This window comes from Gymnogyps californianus, chromosome 3, assembly GCF_018139145.2.
Source record: "Gymnogyps californianus isolate 813 chromosome 3, ASM1813914v2, whole genome shotgun sequence".
Lineage (NCBI taxonomy): Eukaryota > Metazoa > Chordata > Aves > Accipitriformes > Cathartidae > Gymnogyps > Gymnogyps californianus.
The window spans coordinates 76,704,603-76,724,968 of NC_059473.1; the positions used below are offsets into that span (position 1 = coordinate 76,704,603).

At 35.9% G+C, this 20,366-nt stretch overlaps 1 protein-coding gene across 1 annotated transcript in view; it reads right to left on the bottom strand.

Annotated features, from left to right (window-relative positions):
• Positions 1–1,919: 1,919 nt before the first annotated feature.
• Positions 1,920–20,366, bottom strand: part of FIG4 (FIG4 phosphoinositide 5-phosphatase) — a 76,528-nt gene continuing 58,081 nt past the window's right edge. The window contains exons 22-23 of the mRNA XM_050894976.1: positions 17,033–17,122; positions 1,920–3,531 (exon numbers count right to left, since the gene is read on the bottom strand). Of these exons, the coding sequence (XP_050750933.1) occupies positions 3,354–3,531; positions 17,033–17,122 (268 nt within the window). The 3' untranslated portion in view covers positions 1,920–3,353. The remainder of the gene's footprint in view (positions 3,532–17,032; positions 17,123–20,366) is intronic.

The window sequence follows — 20,366 nt, forward strand, 5'->3', positions numbered from 1 at the left end:
CTGAGTTTGTGAAAGCCAGCAGAGCCTTCCTGGGATCCTATGCAAAAATCCCCAAAACTCAACACCAAAACAAAGAGCTACCACAAATGTCATCCCAGAACTACATACAGCTCTTTCACTTTCTCCCCTCCGGTAGCTGCGGCTATGTGCACATTAAAAGGATCCTGTTTCAGGGCCACAGCTGAGTCTCTCTGGAAAGGAATGAGTGTGAGAGAACAAAAAGTCAGTGGGCTTTGCAAGCGGAAGCAAGAGTCACAAGGATGGGAAACTACCAACGAAAGCATTGGGGAATAACTGCTCCTAAGGGCACAAGGATCAGTCTGAAGAGGGTCATAGCACAGAGCTTAAGCTGTTGGACTGGCCTCAAAGAACCACTGGCTCAGAAATGACGAAGTCCTAATCCGATGTTTGTGCTTCCTGACTCCACAAGAAAAGAGCCCAAAGTCATTATTCTCCAGGTGTACATTTTGGTATTGTATTTCAATGTAACCTTCAAACACACTGAAACAAGCTAAATATATTTTGGACGAAAACCAACACATTTCTCATTAATATTTTATTTGTCCATGTAGTTTGATGTTAAAGATGATCATTAGCACTTAAGAGTCAAAAAGAGCACCATGTTAGTCTTCAGAGCCAACACAGCCCATTCCTTTTTGTGTTTATACTTATTTTACACACTTTTTCCTCAGCTTCTGAAAGGGAATATATGCATCTATTCAGAACTTCTAACATGGTTGAGAACTGAACCTTATTATCACAAGAACAGAATAAAGTAGGTAGATGCAGAGGCAGCATCTCTGGAGTCCTTCGTACAACTGAACTTGGTAGATGGGTGATGAGCGTATTTTCTTTTTAAATTAACCCTTTACATGCAGTAAGCAGCAGGTCTATTCAGACTGTTGAAAGTTTATCTTTCAGGCAGCATTAAGCTGGGAGTCTTGGTTTGTGTGTTGTTTTATTTTTTTAAACAAACCTAGTAAACAGTTGACATTAGCACCCGGAAGTATTCTTAGCAGCTGCTAAGAGTACAATGATGATAGATCATACAAGCTATCACCTGAATATTAATACCCAAGCAAATGGGTATCATATGAAGTAATGCACACTGCTTAAACTCCTTTAAGCAGCTATGAGAAACAAGTAGCAGTTATACATACTAAAAGATTCAAGAGGATGCAACAACAGGACTGTCATGGCACACATTTAGAGAGACACTGAAAAGCCTGGCATTATATTACAGATGGACTGAGATGTCATTCATCTCTCAGAACCGTAAAAACAAACCCTGTTAATCCTCTTTTCCTGAGGAATGTTTGAATTGCTGAAGGATGAACATATTTTCTCTTAGAGCTGTAAAATTATTACAATTCCTACATTTTGCAACAGCATTAGATGTTGAAAAAGGAAGCATCATCTTTTGCCTTATCCGTGGTTAGGTGGTATGCTTTCAAGGGCAACTTTTATGAATTACCAGCATCTATGAACAACAAAAGTATAAGGATTGTGATAGTCAAGAAAACATTCTTTGCAATAGCTCAAGTGCAGTAAGAAAAGCACGCATTTGCCTCATTAGGATAAGGAATCCACCTCTACATTTTTCCAAAGCAAGCATTTATTCCTTCAAATTATTTTTCGTATTGGACAAAAGAATTCAGTACAGTTTGTTTTCCAGAGGAAAAAAAAAACGTTGACAGTTGCAATGAAGTATTATCTAAAGTGACATTTCATTCTTGCATCTCCTAAAATACATCCATTTCTCTCAAAACAATATTAATCAATTAACAAAAGAGAACGGACACCAAAATGTTTTGGTAGCTTGAGGAACCATGTTCTTTCACTGACTGCATAGAAGTCACTCCCTGAAACACACAAACTTCTATCGCAAGAAAGTTCTATCTTTCTTACCTCTCTTTCCCTTTACCCACTGCATCTTTTCTTACATTGAATTACTGACGAAAGTGCAACTTACTGCATAAAACATTCAAATATATTCAGAATATGTTTGCAGCATGCAGCCAAGAATCTGCAGTAGCTGCCTGCAAGTGATTAACTATGAACACAAACATGTTCTCTACATCTAGTACATGCAGTTGGCTGACATCCTTAAAACAGTTATTCAGTTATTCCAGAAAATTCTGAAATATGGTCTGTACAAGCTTGTGGAATAACATGGTTTGTCAAGGATGCTGCTGATACTGTCAGTATTCTTCAAGGCAAAGGGCTAGAAAGCAGTGTTGGGAATTTTAGCTTGTAATTGCAAATAAGAGGCTTTTTTCCCTTTTTTTTTTTTTTTAATTTGAGAAATGTTTTAATCACAAGCCCAAATTAAACAATTTATTTCAGATAGCTGCTGCCTCTCCACTTCTTACCTAGTACTGGGCATGATGTTCAGTCTTGCCTAACCCAACTACTGCTTCCTCTTGCATGACTGCCCCAGCTGATCCAGTCTCTATACGTCACTTACCGATACTGATTTCTTGGGAGGCTGTAGGCTTGAGCCTGAAAGCATCTCGCAGGAGCACAAATACAGGGATGGAAAGAGTATGCTGCAAAAAGGACAATGCCTGTCATACAGAAAAATGACAGGATGGTTTTGCGCCCTCTAAGAGTCTAAACCCAGTAAAGTGGAGAGCATTCCTTCATTTGCAGACACAGTCAGTAAGTGGTTCACCTCAAATTCCTACTAGAAGCCCATGATAATTAGTCACAAGTCATTTTCACCCTCCACGTGGCACAGATTCTGTAGCTACTAGCACCAGTGAGATTAGTTTTGACACAAATTAGGGTTACAAAGTTTGTTAGTCATGATGCAAATTTTGATTTTGACATAAGTCCCATATTTTTCACTTTTGCTTAAGAAAGCAGCAAATTACAAGCAGTCATTTTAGCACTCAGTTTGCTAAAAATCTCAAGAAATATCAGAAAACATTCTGCTGTAAAAAAAGATTGTTTGCTGTCATGGAACAAAGAGGCAGAATACTATTCTCTTCTGATTCTTATGTACAAATCACTTCAGCTTTAGCAGCAAATAACAATGTAAGAAATATAAAAATGTAAAGATGCAATATTTTCTTTGCCATAAATTGCTACATACTCTTCAGTGACTGTAGGTGCTCTGATTATTCACTTAGTCTCTTAAGATACACTTTCTCTTTCAGCTGAAGAGCAGATATTAAATCACTTTTTTCCTGTAAAGCACAATATCGTAAATGGATAATAGTAAAGAATAATAAATAGAAATGTTAGATAATAAATTTATTACTGCAAAATAACAAAACCAGACTTCCTTTCTAAAATTATTTTTATGACCTATCAGTACAGCAGACTTGGCAGGAGAATCCAGCTTATATTTACATGTATCTGTTTCGAATGTACTCTCTGTACATGAGGAAGTCATCCTTTCCCAGGGGCTGCATGTTTCCTCTTCCAGCCTGAATGTGCGCATGAAAAATCTCTATTGATTTCCTGTCAGTTCTTGGAGGCTGGACTTCGTAAATATTGTCTTGAGAAAAGGAGGAGATGGGTATTCTGGAAAAAAACAAACATGCAGAATATTTGGAACTTTAGGTAAAAATTTTCCACAGAGAGAGAAGGGTATTTCTTTTCCTTGAAATATATACGAGAGTCAATGAAAGGGCAACTTCCCACTAGATAATTCATTTACTTAGATTTTTATCACTACTGCAGACCTGGTAAGACCCAGCTTTCCAAGTAGGGTAATTAGGTAAGCTGTCACTAATCACATTACAAAATACTTTCTCACTTCCCTCCACTCTGTCCTCATTTCTTCATCCTTCCTCAGATCTGCTATGGTCAGTAAGTACCCAAGCTGAAACAGATCTGTGCCATGCATTATAGCAGATAATAGAAAAACTTCATTGAGCTATCCACTTAGTAGCAATTATAACAAGCAAGTGATTATCCTCTGAACTAACATATAGAAAGGATTTATCAGATAAGAAATTTCCATCTAATTATCAGGAAACAGACAACTTACTACCAGCAACAGCACTCTGTACATTGGGACTGCTGATATTTTATGAGAATATTGTTTAAAATAGCTTCATACAATAAATACTACCTTTGAATCCTAATATTTAAACCTACTCATGAGAAATACATGAAGTTTGAAAGTTTACAAGAACCTGAGTTTGTCAGACCTTTTCTAAGCACTATTGTCAATCAGACTCACTCATAAGGTAGAAGCTGGTCTTTTAACTGTAACTTTTGAAAGCTGCATAGCCAGCAGGTCAAGGAAAGTGATTGTTTCCCTCTATTCAGGGCTTGAGAGACCATTATCTGGAGCACTGTGCCCACTTTTGGGCTGTCCAGTACAACACAGACAATGAAATGTTTGGATGAGTCCAGCAAAGGTCACCAAGATGATGAGAGAGCTGGAGCACGTGGCATACGAAGAAAGACTGCAAGCGCTGGGTTTGTCCAGCCCAGAGAAGAGAAGCTAAAGGGGACCTTATTGCCATCTGCAACTACCTAATGGGAAGGTGTCTGCGTGGAGCCAAATTCTTCTTGGAGTGTGTGATGAAAAGAAAAATTTCAAAAAGGGAATGCAAATTGCAACATGGGATATTCTGATTAGATACAAGGGAACTTTTTTCCGCTGTGAGGGTTGTCAATCACTGTTGTTGCTCAGAGAGGCTGTGGAACCTCCCTCCCTAAGGATATTCAACAGTCAAGTGTATGTTGCCCTGAGCAACCTCATCTAATTTGGTCCTCCTCTGAGCAGCGGACTGGATCAGATGACCTCCAGGGTCCTTTCCAGTTTTTAGTATTCTATGGTTCTAAGCCAAACTCTTCAGTAGCAATGTGTTCTCCACAACCAAATGCAAGGTAGCAACAAAACTATTTATACTCAATACATAATAAACACTAAAAGTATCTGTGTAGTAAGTAATTTTCATTTTAAAGCACTTCTGCTATTGTGAAAGCTGTATTCATAAATACACTATGTACATTTCCCAGCAATATTTTAGTAATTTATAAAATATTCCCAGAGTTGAACAGTACAGATGTTTTACCTGTGTGACAGCAGATCAGTTTGGATTCCACAACAGAACATTCAATGACTAATACGTTGCCATCTGAAGGTGACCTATGCATTAACTTTTCCTTGTGTCAATACTATTTGATTTAGAGGAAATCAAAGTTTAAAATTAACTCCAAGAAAAAAACCTGACAGAACTATGATTATCTAGAACAGTGGATGCAATGCACCTATAAATGCTAAACAGGAGAAATAAATTATTTCTCAGTTATGAAAAAAAATGACATACATGTTTTAAAGAGTTCTCTAAATCATCAGTTTCATACATTTTTAGCTCATATTTCAGCTGGAGAAGATAATTTACTTTCTAGATAGCTATTAAAATACTGCTGCTTTACAAATACTCTATATAAACAAAGCTGCCCAGGTATTCAGTACAACATAAAGATTTCAATTCTGGAAGACTCACTTTCCTACCACCACATACACTGAACACTTTTCTACATCAGATCATTACTTACAGGTGGACTCAAAATTTCATGAGGCCCAGCAGCCTGTCTCATGGAGTAACTAGCAGCAATGTTTGAGGACAGATTATTAAAACAGAACAGGTACCGAACAACCCCTTCTCCAGTATAACTGCCCAGATTTCAGCAATCAGGATTTAGGATCTACCCAAAGCAAAATTTGAAACTGGACTACTGTTTCATGAAAAGTGATTTCCATGGGTCTTCACTAGTTTTTATAGTATCTCTGAGACTTACAGAATCCTGTGGGAATAAGTTTCATTACTTAATTGTGTCTGATGTGACACTCCTTTCATTTGTTATCATGGGCCTCAGTTGCTCGTAATTCTTACACTGGGAGAAATGGTGAACAGTCATTCTCTGTTTGCCTCCTCCACATGACTATCAGACAACCAAGTGTATTTCATCTCTCCTCATACACTAGTTATTTTCTGATCAGCCTTGTCACCTTGCCATTAATGCAGAGTTCCAAGGTCTACTCCATCCTCTTTGATAATGCAGTGAGGACCAAAACTGCATTTAATACCTGAGATTTTTTTAACTAGCTTTTCGTTTGTCATCTACTATTTTAGCTACTGAAGACAAATTTTCTAAATACTTTACATAACAGCATATTGGAATAGTAGACAGTGCCAGTGGCTGAAAAAGTCAGAATACTATTGTTAAATACTGTATTAGCAGATGCACATATTTTGGGGCTCAAAACTTCTCAGGTAAGAAATTACAGCAGCAGCTTACTGTCAAAGCTCGCTATTTCCAAAAGCGAACATTGCCCAGCCCAAATGCAATGAAGATTCAGATATTAGCATCGTTGCCATATTCCACAGAAGCCACAATCATGACTCACTATCTGGGTGCTCTTCAAGAGACAAGAAGTTATTTTTATCTGTATAATCTCCTCTTTTAAAGGAAAAAACAAGGAAGAACTGGAACACTCAAACGATGGCAGAGCCCTTCTATAAATGAAATGCAGTAATAATCTCCTAGTTGCATTTTGAGTACAAACTAATGTTTGACACTGTTTCTAAACCAGGACCTCTATTAAAACTGCCAAAAAAATTGCTCCCTTATTTTAATAAAATAAAAGGCTACAAAATATGTTGGATTTTGGATGTTTCATCATGTGGTGGTTCGTTAGTCTTAGAAAATGACTGCAATGTGTCATGTAGTATAGTATGCCTAATATTCCACTACAACTGGATGGTATATAAAATAAAAAGTTTTCCATATTAAAGTCATATTTTTCAATTTCATATTTAAATTTGTATTTTTCTATTTTACATAGCAATACATTCAGTTGATTATACTTTGACTGCAATGACAGAATTACTTATACAGGTATACAATTGAATTTGAGACAATAAAATCACTGGTCACCCACTTTGCTTGCACACTTAAAACCAAGTTACATTTTACCAGGATGTAGATAGAATTTGCTAGATTATGTCAAAAGCATTTGGCCGCTCTAGAATTGGAGAAAAAAGCAAAGTTAAAGAGTTTGCAAAGTGTGAAGCCTTACTGCATAGAATATATTTTTATTTTTCCTTATTTTAGATTATATTACAGCTCCTGTTTAGGCTTCTTAGTCTTAGAATTCTGTGGCACTACAGTGGAATGTAAACAAATACTAAAAATGTGAGCAAATTACCTGCCTGTATGATTAAAATAAAATTTCAAAAATGCTTGCCATTTTAATGCTTTTCTTAAACAACACAAAACTCTTATTTCAAAAGAATTGAAGCTCTTCTCAAGAGTCCAACCTCTGCTATTATACTCTCACTAAATCAGCATTTTATTTTAGTTTTTGTTGGTAAATTGTATGAATAATACTATGGAAATTCTATCATACTTAACCTTTTATTTTTTTCCCAACAGAGTGATAGTTTCTTCTCATTATCACTTCTTCTGGTTTATTATAAAACATTAAGGTGGGTGTTTTCAGAACTGGTACCAAACATTAACCTAACTTCGTATCTAGATGCTTTAAAAGCAGATTGCTTTTCAAAGCACCCATAGCTTCTGCAGATACTTATTTACCTAGTTTAAAGCCTTTGAGCTGAGACTCTGGCAATGGTACTTGACACTAGCACACTGTACTAACTTACCAATGTCACTATCCAACACCAAAAGATATCACTTACTCAAATGTAGCTGGCCTGTCTAGTCCACTAGCCGGTGAACAATTAAGTAAAAGAACAAAACAAAGCCATAACACTAATTCGATGCTGTCTCTATTTATTGTTTTGTTTCTAAAGACATGACATTTCTGAAGCACTAGTGAGTCAAAAGTCATTTCCTTAGGCACAATGGAAGCTGGACAAAGTGTATTTCATTTTGGGTATTTAGTAACTAAATCTCAATTTTCCACCTACTTGCTTCAACATGATAAAAATATATTGAAAGAACCGCATGTTCATGCCTGCCAATTTTGATTAATAACCCTGTATTAAGCTGTAACTATTTGTAGAGGGCTTGTATTATCCAGTCATTTAATTAAAGTCATTTCTTTAACACTATTCATGTAAAAATCTAATCTACTTAATAAGTTTAATATCTTACAATAGAGTCATGAAGGAGAGCACATTATTTATGACTTGGCTATCAGATCTCCCTAGAGACCTGTAGCTCTATGGCCTCCCAATGAAAATTGCATAGATAGGAACATAAACACCATGTCATGAAGGACAGCACCCTTGACATGCAAAGTGTAATTGTTTTCATCCCACTTGTGAGCAGGCTTCATGGTGTTATGGTTTCACCAAGAGTAGCATTGTTTCTACAGTAAGACACAGCTAAAATCTTCAGTTACAATGAGAATGTTCCATACTTTGAAGAAAAAGTGCACGGTGATGTGCTCAGTTCTCAGAAATATAGCAGTCACCAGAAAGCCACCACATTTGTTTCAACATTGATTAGTTCTCCTCAAGTCTCTGAAGTATATCTAAAGAAGGAGACAAAATGTACTCTGTTGCCTTGTTTGAATCCTAAGCAAATATGTCTGACCTACAAAACCGGAAAATCCAGAGTTTTTGTTTGGTGTCCGTGTCATCCCCCCCCAAGGTATCCCTTTAAATTGCTGTGGTCTTGAAAAAGCCTTCAACAGAATTTTCCTTCCTTAGACACCAGCACCTCCATACAACAAAGTTTCAGTCACATTCTTTGTGAGGGGAGAGGACTGAAAAACAGGAAACCTTCTCTGTCCAATAATACTGCAACTTGTATCTTAACGGAACCAACCAGCAGCAAAACCTGGACTGCATCCAGGTCCCACAACAATCACCTGAAACACCAACGGCATATACAATTTCAAAGGTTAGAGAAAGAAGAGACTCTCTTCACACAGGTATACATCTAAATGAGCATTTTACAATCCAAATTAGAAGCAGCTTCTCCACAGTGCAGACAGAAGGAATATGAGAGAAGGTCAGAACATCTGATACAGAAAGGTGATCTCTGAGGAAAGATAAATCTTTTAAGTAGCTATGATATATGCTGACCACAAACTAATTCAAAATTTAAAGATCGAACACACAAAGGGACCTAGGGGTAGTACAGGACAAAACAAAACAAGTATCAAAAGAACTCACACACAGGAAAAAAAAAAAAAGAGGAATATTGTGTTTCTTTTTGGAAAGGAAAAGCTTAGACTTACTTTTTCAAATAGGATTACTTGAGGAAGACAGTTCTCTTAAATCGACAAACAGAAATTTATCACTTCACAGACAAGACAGAGGGACAGGTTGAAGAAGGGTCCCGAGAATTTTCATTAAAAAGTCTAAAAGTAGATGGGCTAAGGTGGCGTATAGTTTAGTACTTTCTGGTTTTTGCTAGAGACTGTTAATACTACAAAATCCCAAATTCAACAAAACCATAATATACAATGTAGAAATAACTAGATTTACTGTCATATTTCACAGGAATTTGTTACAGTCACATTTTTAGAGGATACGATTTCAATGCTGCTGACATTAGGACCAAAACGAGACTTCATAGGCAAAAGCGAGAAACACCAGCCCACTAGCTCCAAAATAAAATAAAAACACCAAAGCTTCAAGCCACAGAACTTCTGAAGCATCTTAACAGTGATCATTGTACTAAAAGATACAATAGTTCTTTATTTAAAATTTGGAAAGAGGCAAATTTAATAACAGAACAGAACATATTTTGACACATTAAAAAAAAATCTAAGACCAGTTATAAAACTCAAAATGTTTTTTTTCTAGTCTTGTGAGTCTACTGCATTATTTAATACATGACATACAGAAATGCTAAACCAGCTGGAGAGCAGATACAGACAAACTAAATTTTTATGTGTTGCAGTAACAACAAGGTCCTTGTCAAGTCAGAATTGTACTGAACTATTGTTTTATAGTTCAAAGTATTTTTTCAGGTTAAAAAAAGCCCTTGGGTTTTGAAAAATGATGGCTAAATTTCATGACAATTCATGTATCATTCTGAAGGTATGCATGCCACTGTTGCAGGTTTTTTGTTTGCTTGGTTGGTTTTTGTTGGGTGTTTTTTTTTTGTTGTTTTTTTTTTTTTTTTTTTACAATGGATGGTATGAGATTTGACATGTAGATTTTTACTCAGGATTCAGTGTAGACAGGGAGGAAATATGGTGGACCCAGAGATCAAGTGTGAATATTCAAGTATTAAAAATGTATATATATATTTTAAATTTGAAATAGACATCAATAAATGAAAATTATGATATAAATCAGTACGAGGTAGGTAAATGCTAACAGTTTTATTGTTAAAATAATATTCAGCATCCCAGTTGACAACCATACCAAAAATGCTAGGCACATGAGCTTTTTCACCTGAAAAGCTCAGAGCTCAATATTGACAGAACAGATGTCAATAGATAATTCTTCCTACATACATGGGGACCTGAATCACAAGGAGTTATAACAATTTTCGCCAGATCCCTGGAAAAAGCTCATGCTCTGCTCCCCAATCTGTCATAACGGTGTTATACAAGACAACTGAACCAATCTAACAAATTGCCACCAGCCACATAAGAAAGTTCTGCTGCATTTGACCCTGTGGCTCTGTCTCTTCTGTGCTGGCCCTGGTGATAACTGGGACCTTCAACGGTCTAAATAATCTCATTAATCTACCAGGAAACTATTTGCTCTTTTTGCTGAATTAGTTTGCTGCAGACTGATGAGTTGAACTGATTTATGGAGCACTGTAACAAGTAGCAAAGCTTGCACAAGTAACTGAGTACATGATAGGGAAGGAGGGAAAGAGCAGGACCTCCCCCTTTTGGTGGCAATGAGCTGTTAGAATTGGCTCAGCTATTTTGTTAACTTCTCCCATCAAATCCAGTCATGATGTGACTTAAATCATAATACCAAACCATTTCACGTGTCGAACTTCAGCAGAGCATTTCATAAACCATCACAACATGGACTTACTTATTTCCTTCAGTCCCCATCCAGCTCTTTTCTGGAGAGTCCTACAACTCTGATCATACTATTGCTTTTCCCCAGACCCTTCCCAGTAGTATTCTTTTTGAGATGTGTGACTAAAAATGAACACAGCATTCAAGCTCAAAATGACAAAATTATTCCTTTTATGTGGTGTTGATTCCTGATACTCTTTTGTCTTTTCTAGCCAACATGAAGTACCAAGTACTTTCAGGGAAAGTGCCCACAGTGACTTTAAAACCACTTCCCCCAAATGTAAAGTGAAGATACTCCCAGTAACAGTTGTCAGCTGAGTCAAGCCATTTTGCAAGAGACAAGCACATAGACAGTGCTAAAGCCATTCAGAATCCCAGCGAATGGCAATCTTTCACCTTCTGACAGAAGACAAAATCCAGTAATTTATAAACAGCCTGACCAGTAAATTTCAAGAGAATTCTCACAGGCAGTAAATGCTGGAGAATCACAAGTGCTTTGTTTAAAATACTGAGAGTCAGAAAGAGGAAAGATTCAAATTAAGTGAGGAAGACTAATCCTTAAAGCTATTTTTAGAATACCAGAACAGTGGATAGATGAGTCAAAAGAACAAGAGAAATTAAAATTACTGTAACACATCTACATTGGATCAGTTAACCCAAAGTGGTTAATTATCCTTATCTCTGCTCTGAATCAAGAGCTAATAGTGAGCTACATACTTTTATTTTATTTAGAGGTATACAGAGGTTTAGATCATATATGCTTCTTAATATACAACTGTTAAAGAATATGAGATCCAGTACAGGACATCTCGAAGTAAAATGAATCCAAATAATCACCAAACAGGAAAGAATTTCATCCATCATAGAGGCAAAGAGTTTTTAGTTAAGGAGGGAAGTAAGGTAGATGACTCCCAATTTATCACGGGTATTTACATCTCCAAGGAGTTGAAGCCGTGCTTGTTTTAATTAAGAGGCATAGCTATCCTGTTTCCAAGAAAAGGAAGAAATAAAATGAGTTGTAGGTAAAAATACAGTATCTATTCAGACCCTCTGAGAGATTTCAAAGGGGAGACTAAGGATAAAAAACTTTGCTGAAGACTAGATGCTGCTCTGACAAAGGGTTGTCTAGCAAGAATGTGCTCTATTGAAGTGCAGAATATGTATTTAAAAAAAAAAAAAAAAAGGAAACCCTGACTGCCACCTTATCAGAAGACAGAAACTAGATAAGACACCTTTGTGATTTAAGCTTAGTGTAAACAGATGACAGAATATAAACAATTTCTTCACCTATAATTTCCATGAATATTCATAACAATTCCCTATTTTGTGAATAAACGCTTTCATTGAAGTTTATCTAACTTTCCGATGTGAAGCAACATATTGGGGTGCATATTTGAAGCAGAGAGCATGCAAAAAAGCACTGTACTGTGAAACTACCAACACGCTTGAGAATCGAAGATAACTTATAATTTCCAAAGTCGCTTGTTGACTAATTATGAACGCCTTTTGATTCACTGTTTCCACACTAGTGTCAAGAAACTATTTAGATATTTTGCATGCGTTTAATGTAAAAAATAAACATACTTAACACTCTAAACATCTTTTATTCATTTATTTCTGCCTTTCAACATAAGGAACCCCCCAAGAACTCCTAGGATGTGAATACACAGAAGGATGACAAGTTCAATACCAACCTTTTCTTTAGTACAGTTATAAAGCAGTGATAATGACACGTTTACAAATACAAAGCTATTTTTTATCTAATCCTCCAAGAAATAGACCTTATACTAACAAAGTCATATGGAAGTACTGAATGAACAAGAGAATTGCTCTAAACTGAGGTAACACCTTTCAAAAGTAACTAGGGTTGTAAAACACTTCATTAAAACTAGAAAATATACTGCTCTATTTTTACTTCTATATTTTAAAGTGATATTATAGATTAAAAATACTCCAGTAGAGCATTTAATTAACAAAAATGGAAAATAGTGCTCCATTGTTTACTGAAATTTGCTTCATTACTTTTATCTTGGTGAGAAAATATTGTATATAATGTGCATACACACAGAAACAAACAGTAAAAAAGCCCATATACTACTTCTACATAGTTAGCTGCTAACTTGTAGATAAATAGTTGCTACTCAGCTTGAGTCATGTTTGATCAATACTTGGATGACAAGCAGAATCTAGGTAGTCTTGATTTAAAAAAAAAAAAGATTACACATTTAACATCAAGAGAACTTTTGAAAACATGGACTACATGATAGATCTCTGAAGACAGGGTACGTTTTTCAAATATTTAAGGAGAACATAGCCCTGGACCATGCTGCAGATATTACTCACTAAAGTGTTCTCCTGCTTGAGCACCATCAGTGCCCCACAAAACCAAACAGGAGAGTAGATACCTATGGATGAATTAAAGTTGGTGCACGAGCCATTGTTGCTATATTGCATAGGCCACATGGACACAGCACTCTTCTCCAGAAGTGCTGCAGTCAATCAAAACACTGAATTCCCTGTTCGGGAGGGAATGAAATTTCTCGTACTCCTAGATGCAAGAAGTACATCTGGAAAGTGAATGAGAGTATATTTTTCTACAGTATGACTTATACCACACTGCAATGAGTACTAGGGAACTAGGAACAGATGCACTGTGTCAGCCAACAGTAATTATATTACAGTACTCAAAGTCTCTCTTCACATACATGATAATAGACTGTGCTAAAAGTAGTCCAGGTCTGCTTAGCTCTAACTAAAATTCTACCCTTTTTTCCTTTATGGAATTTCTATGAACAAAAAGAGGAACTTCAATATCCTTCCACATTCTCCACTCCTCTTCAGTGTTATTTCACTGCATCACTGTAGTCCCTGTTCAGGTATCCATTTTTTGCTTCTAATCTATATGTACAGTTTCTACATTTAAGCCAGAAGCTTCTCTTCAGTATTTCCACAATGCATATCGAGTTCATAAATATCACTGAAGTGATATTGTAAAAATAAGAAATATTTCTTTTTGTATTTGCTTTATGTATTTGATTAAAATGGCCACAAGGTTTAAGGTTGTGAGTTGTTTTCGGTTTTGTTTTTTTAAGATCAAAAAAGGATATTAAAAAAATTTTTCTTGAAAAGGGTAGAAATGACAGAAACTAACCTAAGCCTAAATGATATCTCACTGCTGATGAGAAACCAAAGTTTTAGATTGAGTACTTCATTTTACTATGAAAAGGACTGGGGTTTAATTGCATTTGTATTTAGAAGGAACTACTGGAGAATCAAATTTGCCAGACTTTTTTCAATTTAAAATGCACCTAACATCAAATTGATACAAGTTACCATAATTTTTCAATTTCTTCAAGTACTCCTTGAGAAACAAGGAAAATACAGTCCAACAAGTGCAAGATGTGCCTCAGCTGCTATTACTAAAAAGTGTCTCTCTCGACTTCATCTTGAGAATAGTATGTTCATGCTATTTTATCTCTAAAAAGTTAATATTCTCCAAGGAAATTCCTGATTCAGAGCAGCAATTCAAACTCAGTAAGAGAAAGCTTCCTTGTTTCAGAATTGAAAAACATGCCTTTAAAGAATGGCTACATTTATGAATTTTCTTGAAAGAACAATCTGTCACCGTCCAAACAGGATTTAAACATTTTTTAAAAGTTGCAGAATAAAAGCTCAAGAAAACTTTTAAGCTGTATAAAGACATACTTTCAGAAAAAAAAATACCAACTATAAGATACCCTGTTTCCTCTCAGATCTGCTCAGAAGAGCATATTTGGTAGAACTGGCAGAGAAAGATGATCTACATGACTTCAAGAGGAGTGACAGGAGGCATAGATTTGTGTGCTCTATGACTTTTACACTTCCACTATTCGGAAACACATGGAAATTACACTTGGGAAAGGAGAAAAATGAACATCTGACTACCCAAACCCCACCACAATTATGTGTATAGACTCTCTTTAATGTGTTCATTTTACAGCAGCATAGTATGGGGAATAAACTACTCTAAGGGGACAAGAAAGGAATGATTATCTCCTACACTGTCAAACATGCCAGGAGATTTTGCAATTACACAAAAGGAATCACCTTCGTTCATAGCAAAAATATTCCTATTATTATAAAATAATTTCTTAATAACCATTTCCCTTCAAAACATTCAGGGTTGTTCCTTCCTTTTTAAAAACAGTGTTACAGTTTGCCAGCCTAACTTACTATTTTAATACCCATCAGATATATTTTATTATAAAACTACAGGCACATTCACCTACAAAGTGTAAACTTATTAATGATGAACCATGCACGGTGGCATCATCACTTTAAATGTATATAATACCAAATGACTAAGCACTAATATTAGGCAGTATTGTCTCATACACAATATTAAATCTGTTTCATGTTATTCTGCTCCCTCAGCCCCACTGAGACACCCCCAGTCTCTATTCCTACTTGGGTAAGCGCTATGTTCAAGTTTCCCTCACTTCATCAGCATAGAGGGAATGGACTAGAAGCAGTGCAGGAAACAAAGCCGAGGCTTCTGCAAATCAATGGATTGCAGTAAAGGTCTGCAGTTCTATGGAGCGGACGTGCTGTTGGATAAGAGATCACATACCCCAGACACAAAAGTAAATAAAAATCTGCCGTGGTGAAACTTTAAGCTGCCTACAGTACAGGAAGATGTCAACTGCAAAGTTACGAGTTGACTACCTAAATTCCAAGACCTGCTTCAATAATAGTATATTTGGATAATATCATGACCCTTTTTTATACTAGTACTAAGAAAAGATTAAAATGGTCTGGCCTATCACTAGAGGCTGTTCTTGTACAGCAATAATCAATCCATAATCATAAACAGTTAAATTCCTTATTTCAGTATAAATTAAACATGTGCATCTATTGTAATTTTAATGTTAGAGCTATTTTTCATAGTAATGGAAAGTTACTCTATTTACAACAGAATACATAGAAGTTATTCCACATGGCAGATATCCCTGGAGAGCATTCCTCCTACCATCCCACCACAATTGGCTTTGTTGAATATGGTTCCCATACTAATCTTTTGGGATTAAAGTATTCAAGTGTTTCATTGACAAAAAGCACTCAGAGCTTGATCTTCCCTTACAACCTACCATCAGCTACTTACCTGTTTGGAACAAGATGCAAAATGTATCTATTGTAACAAATGAACTGTTTAAAAAAATTGCCTCATCAGCTCAAAGTATCACTGACAAATGCATAGAGCCAGTATGTAACAAAGAGCAGACAACCAAAAAAACCCAAGGAGATTCTTCTGAGAAAAGCGTAGCAGACTAATTGTTAAAATAACATCTATGCAAGATTCAAGATGCTCTTTTCTTCAGTTAAAACACTCTGCATACTGATTAAAGCTAGTATAGATCCTCTGACTTCAGTGACACAGATGGGCATCAAGTGCATAAAACAAAGCCGGAATCAATTCCCACTTTACCCTACTCTCCTCCAGCACCTGGCCACTCATCAGAAAAATAAAAATATAAAAATATCCCATTTGACCTCTCAAGACTCCTCAAATGTCCACTAAAATAAATATAGGGCACTCAGCCTTCTCAGAACAAATAAATTCAGATAACTGCACACTAAAGACTAAGTTGCAACTTTGAATGTTTTTTTTAATGACGAACACTCAGGTCAACTGATCCCTTTCAAACTATGTCTTTCAAAAGCAATCACACCAAGAAGAAATTGCCTTTTAAACTCAGTAGCTTCAGCACTTTGTGTTGTGATAACTCATCACTGCTAAGAATTTTGAATACAAAAATCTTGGCACTACAAAAACTAAAACACAACAGCAACAGAACCAACAAAAAAGACCCCAACCAAAAAACAAACCACAAAGACCAATGCACTTTTTAAATTACAAGGGAGAAAGCAGGAACCTAATTCTTCATTTTATGCAGTAAAAATGCATTTCTTATGCATTTCTTCCCCTTATGCAGTAAAAGCAACAGAAGTATGACCCTCAAACAATTAAACATCAAATTTGCCTGATGATTTTTCAGGTCTAATGACAAAAGCAAAAAGAAATAAGCTAAAGGGAAAAAGAAAAAGAGTACTTACAAATTTATAACCCTATCCAAGTGGAGTTTTGAGCAAAATTGCTGGCTGCTCTTGTCTTGTTTATGCTGACTCTGTCCCAGCTGAACAAACCTAGGAAAAGCAGTAGATAGGAGAATAAATCAAAGAAAGTAAAAGAACTATGCCCCAAAATTCAGCAAATGAAAGAAAATGACACAAAAAAATGAGTCTTTAAGTCATGTTATATAAGTCACTGATCATGAACTACCTCTCTGGTAAACAAGACAGATTTTTAAAACTTTGGAGGGGGTGCATGTGAGAACTCAGCAGCTTCTTTTAGCTTGAAAAAGATTTGCCTATTAATTGGTGTCACCTAGTATGTCATGGTATGGAAACAGGCCTTTGCTCCTATGAAACAGGCAGCCTGCTACAGTCAACTTCCTAAGCCTTTTTCAAAGCTATCAGTCAGATGAATAGCCTATGGGAAAAGGCAACAGAAGAGACAGAAAGTCTCTCAAGTTTCAGATTTAAGTCAGTCCTCAGCCAAATTCAATCTAGTTTATTCAGCTGAAACACTGTTGGTCCACAGTTCACTTATTTCCAAGCACAACCTTTTGGGAGAATTACCCCATCTCCAAATATTTCCTGGAAGACACTGAAGATGCAAAACACTGTTATGGCTTTTTTCTTAGCAATGAATTGGAGCAAAAATTTAAAAAAAAATAGTTAATTACTAATCTTATTCACTCAGTCTAAGAGGAAAAGTCAGAGGGTTTCAAGTATATGTAGTCATCTCACACTTGAACTCAATTTGTTCACTCTCCAACACATCTGTGCTACTGAAAACAGAAGTAAAATGTTAGTTGTGATGTTAACACCTTAATTTTCTGACACAGGAAGCTTCCATTTAGCTTAAAAATAGTCTTATTGGTCTATTTCAGAAATATTTACTACATTTTAACAGGGGACAATTAACAGTGCAAAAGCAATTGCATGGAAGAGTGTACAGAAGACAGGAACAATACATTCCTATACAACTTATTGTGATTTTTCTTTCTGCTCCATTCAGATTCTATACTGTAGAAACAAAAGCCTCAGAAACATGTGACATCACTTTGGATGTTGAAGGAATAAATACTTACATTTCTAAATAAGAGAATTATAAGTGGAAATAATTAAGATCTTCTAGTGCAGGAGCTTGCTATTGAAACAAGCTTGAAAAACACAAATAAAAGCAAACTAAAGGTGTAAGTATTTTTATTAATTGCTTGAAATTATCCAATATTTTGAAACAAACAAGGCCTAAATTAACACAAGCAAGTTACCAGACATCAATAAGACACCACGCACAGTTGATGTGCAGTATACATCCTCAAATTATTTGAGGGACCTCCTGTCCCTTCCAACCTCAACCAATCTGTGGTTCTATGATTCTATTTTGATGAGAATTAACACAAATGATCTCAGCCATCAGTGAAAATGGGCTGAACAGATTCCAATTACTTTTCTTTTACAACAGCTGATGTAAAGTAACTTAACCTGAGGTACTTTAAATCTGTGAGTCCCTGATGCTAATAAAGAAAAAAAATACGTAACGTGTCCAACGATGTCAAGTAGAGTCAGGATCTTACATCTCCATTTCCCTTATTACAATAATAGAAAAAGACTTGAAGTGAGAACTATAATCACACTGTGAAATAAATTGCTCATATTCTCAAACAATGTACATTGTAATAAAGGATGTCAGTAAAATCTATACTTTCCACATAAATCAGCACATCAGACCATAAATAGCACTATGTCTTCTTAGCTAAGAGGTAAAGAATTTGTACTTGTTATATTTTTAAAACCTGCATTGCTTGAGGGAAATGAAATAAATGCAAGCTTTTTTTGTCTTGAAAAAGATATGAATAGGGAGCTTCAAAGCCCCCATGGAGTTTACAGTACTACTGCAACAATAGACTGAATGTTAGTCCAGCCTGAAAAATGATAAAATGGGAATTAGCTGCAATACTGAATGTTATCACAGAGCTGTTCATCTGCACAAAGTGACTTGTAGTAGACACCAGCTCGCACTGGGCCATTTGCAGAACAACAATAACTATCCGGTATACCAAAGGGTAATTGTGAAATTGGCATCCATTTTCTAGTGGTTAAAATAAAGAAGCAAATTAGAGGCATAGGTGAAGTTAAAAATTTCAGAGATAATGAGAAACATCCTCAATCCTATTCAAGTGTACTATCTTCAAATTACTCAGCATGTAGGAAATAGGTAGAAATGGGAATTTCAAGAACTAAAGAATACAAGAGAAGTAGCTACCCCTAAAGAAAAAATAACAGAAAAAGACTTTTAAATAAAAAGAAAAAAAATGCTTTGAGAGCATTAAGGAACTAAGTCAGGATTAATCATCACCTATCACCAAATGAGAAGATATAATAGTGAATTAAAACGTCCCTCACAAATTGAAAAGGTTTCAAATATAACAAGGTAATCACTGCTATTACACATTAGAAAATAAAAACAAATGTGCACAAGCCCATGCCTCAAGTATTCACTTCAATACACACACAGTGTTTTTCTGAAATGACATGTAGTTTTCTTACACCCCTTTTCTCAAACTCCATTAATTCTACATTCTAAGCAGGTGTTTGAAACATTGGTTTATTAAGCAAATGTAATTGATTTGGACTCCTGGTGTCTTGCATAAGCAATCGCTCTCTTGGCAACAGCATTATAAGCTTTAGGAACTAAGAGGGTCTTCAATTTGGATCTATATTTCTCCAGCTGAGCTCCAGTACTGAATTCCCATTATTCTGACTAGTTTTCAAAGAAAAAGATTGCAGTTCAGGAAAGAATCTCCTCCACCAGGGAACTGAATAAGTAACTTTTTGGTTCAGTTCTAGTTCATCTATAACTGAAATTATTCTAGTCCAGTTTTGCTTTGAGTTAAAAAAATTTCAAAAGGTTCACATTAATTTCTGACTTAAGAAAAAAAAAAAAGAAGATTTCAACCAGTTTCTTTTTGGCTTCAGTGTTATTCTGTGACATTGAGTAGACAATTTGAGAACAATTGCGTAAGTACACATTTTTTAACAATGGCAACACATAGCCAGCGCTGTATATGGGGTTATGGCAATTCAGAAACAGCATTCCTGATACAATGGGAGTCACTGCCTTTTGCTGGAGAAGCAAACCACTAGTTTGCTGATTGTTCTTGGGGAGCTGACAGTTCACGGCTCCTGCAGGAGTGGTGACAACTGTCTTGTAGAGGATAAAAGTCCAAGTTACCCTTGAAGAAAAGCAGAAGTTTTTGTGTAGTTGGAGCTGGGAGGCGATACCTTGGTGCTTGCCCACCAACTCTTACCTCCAACTGCT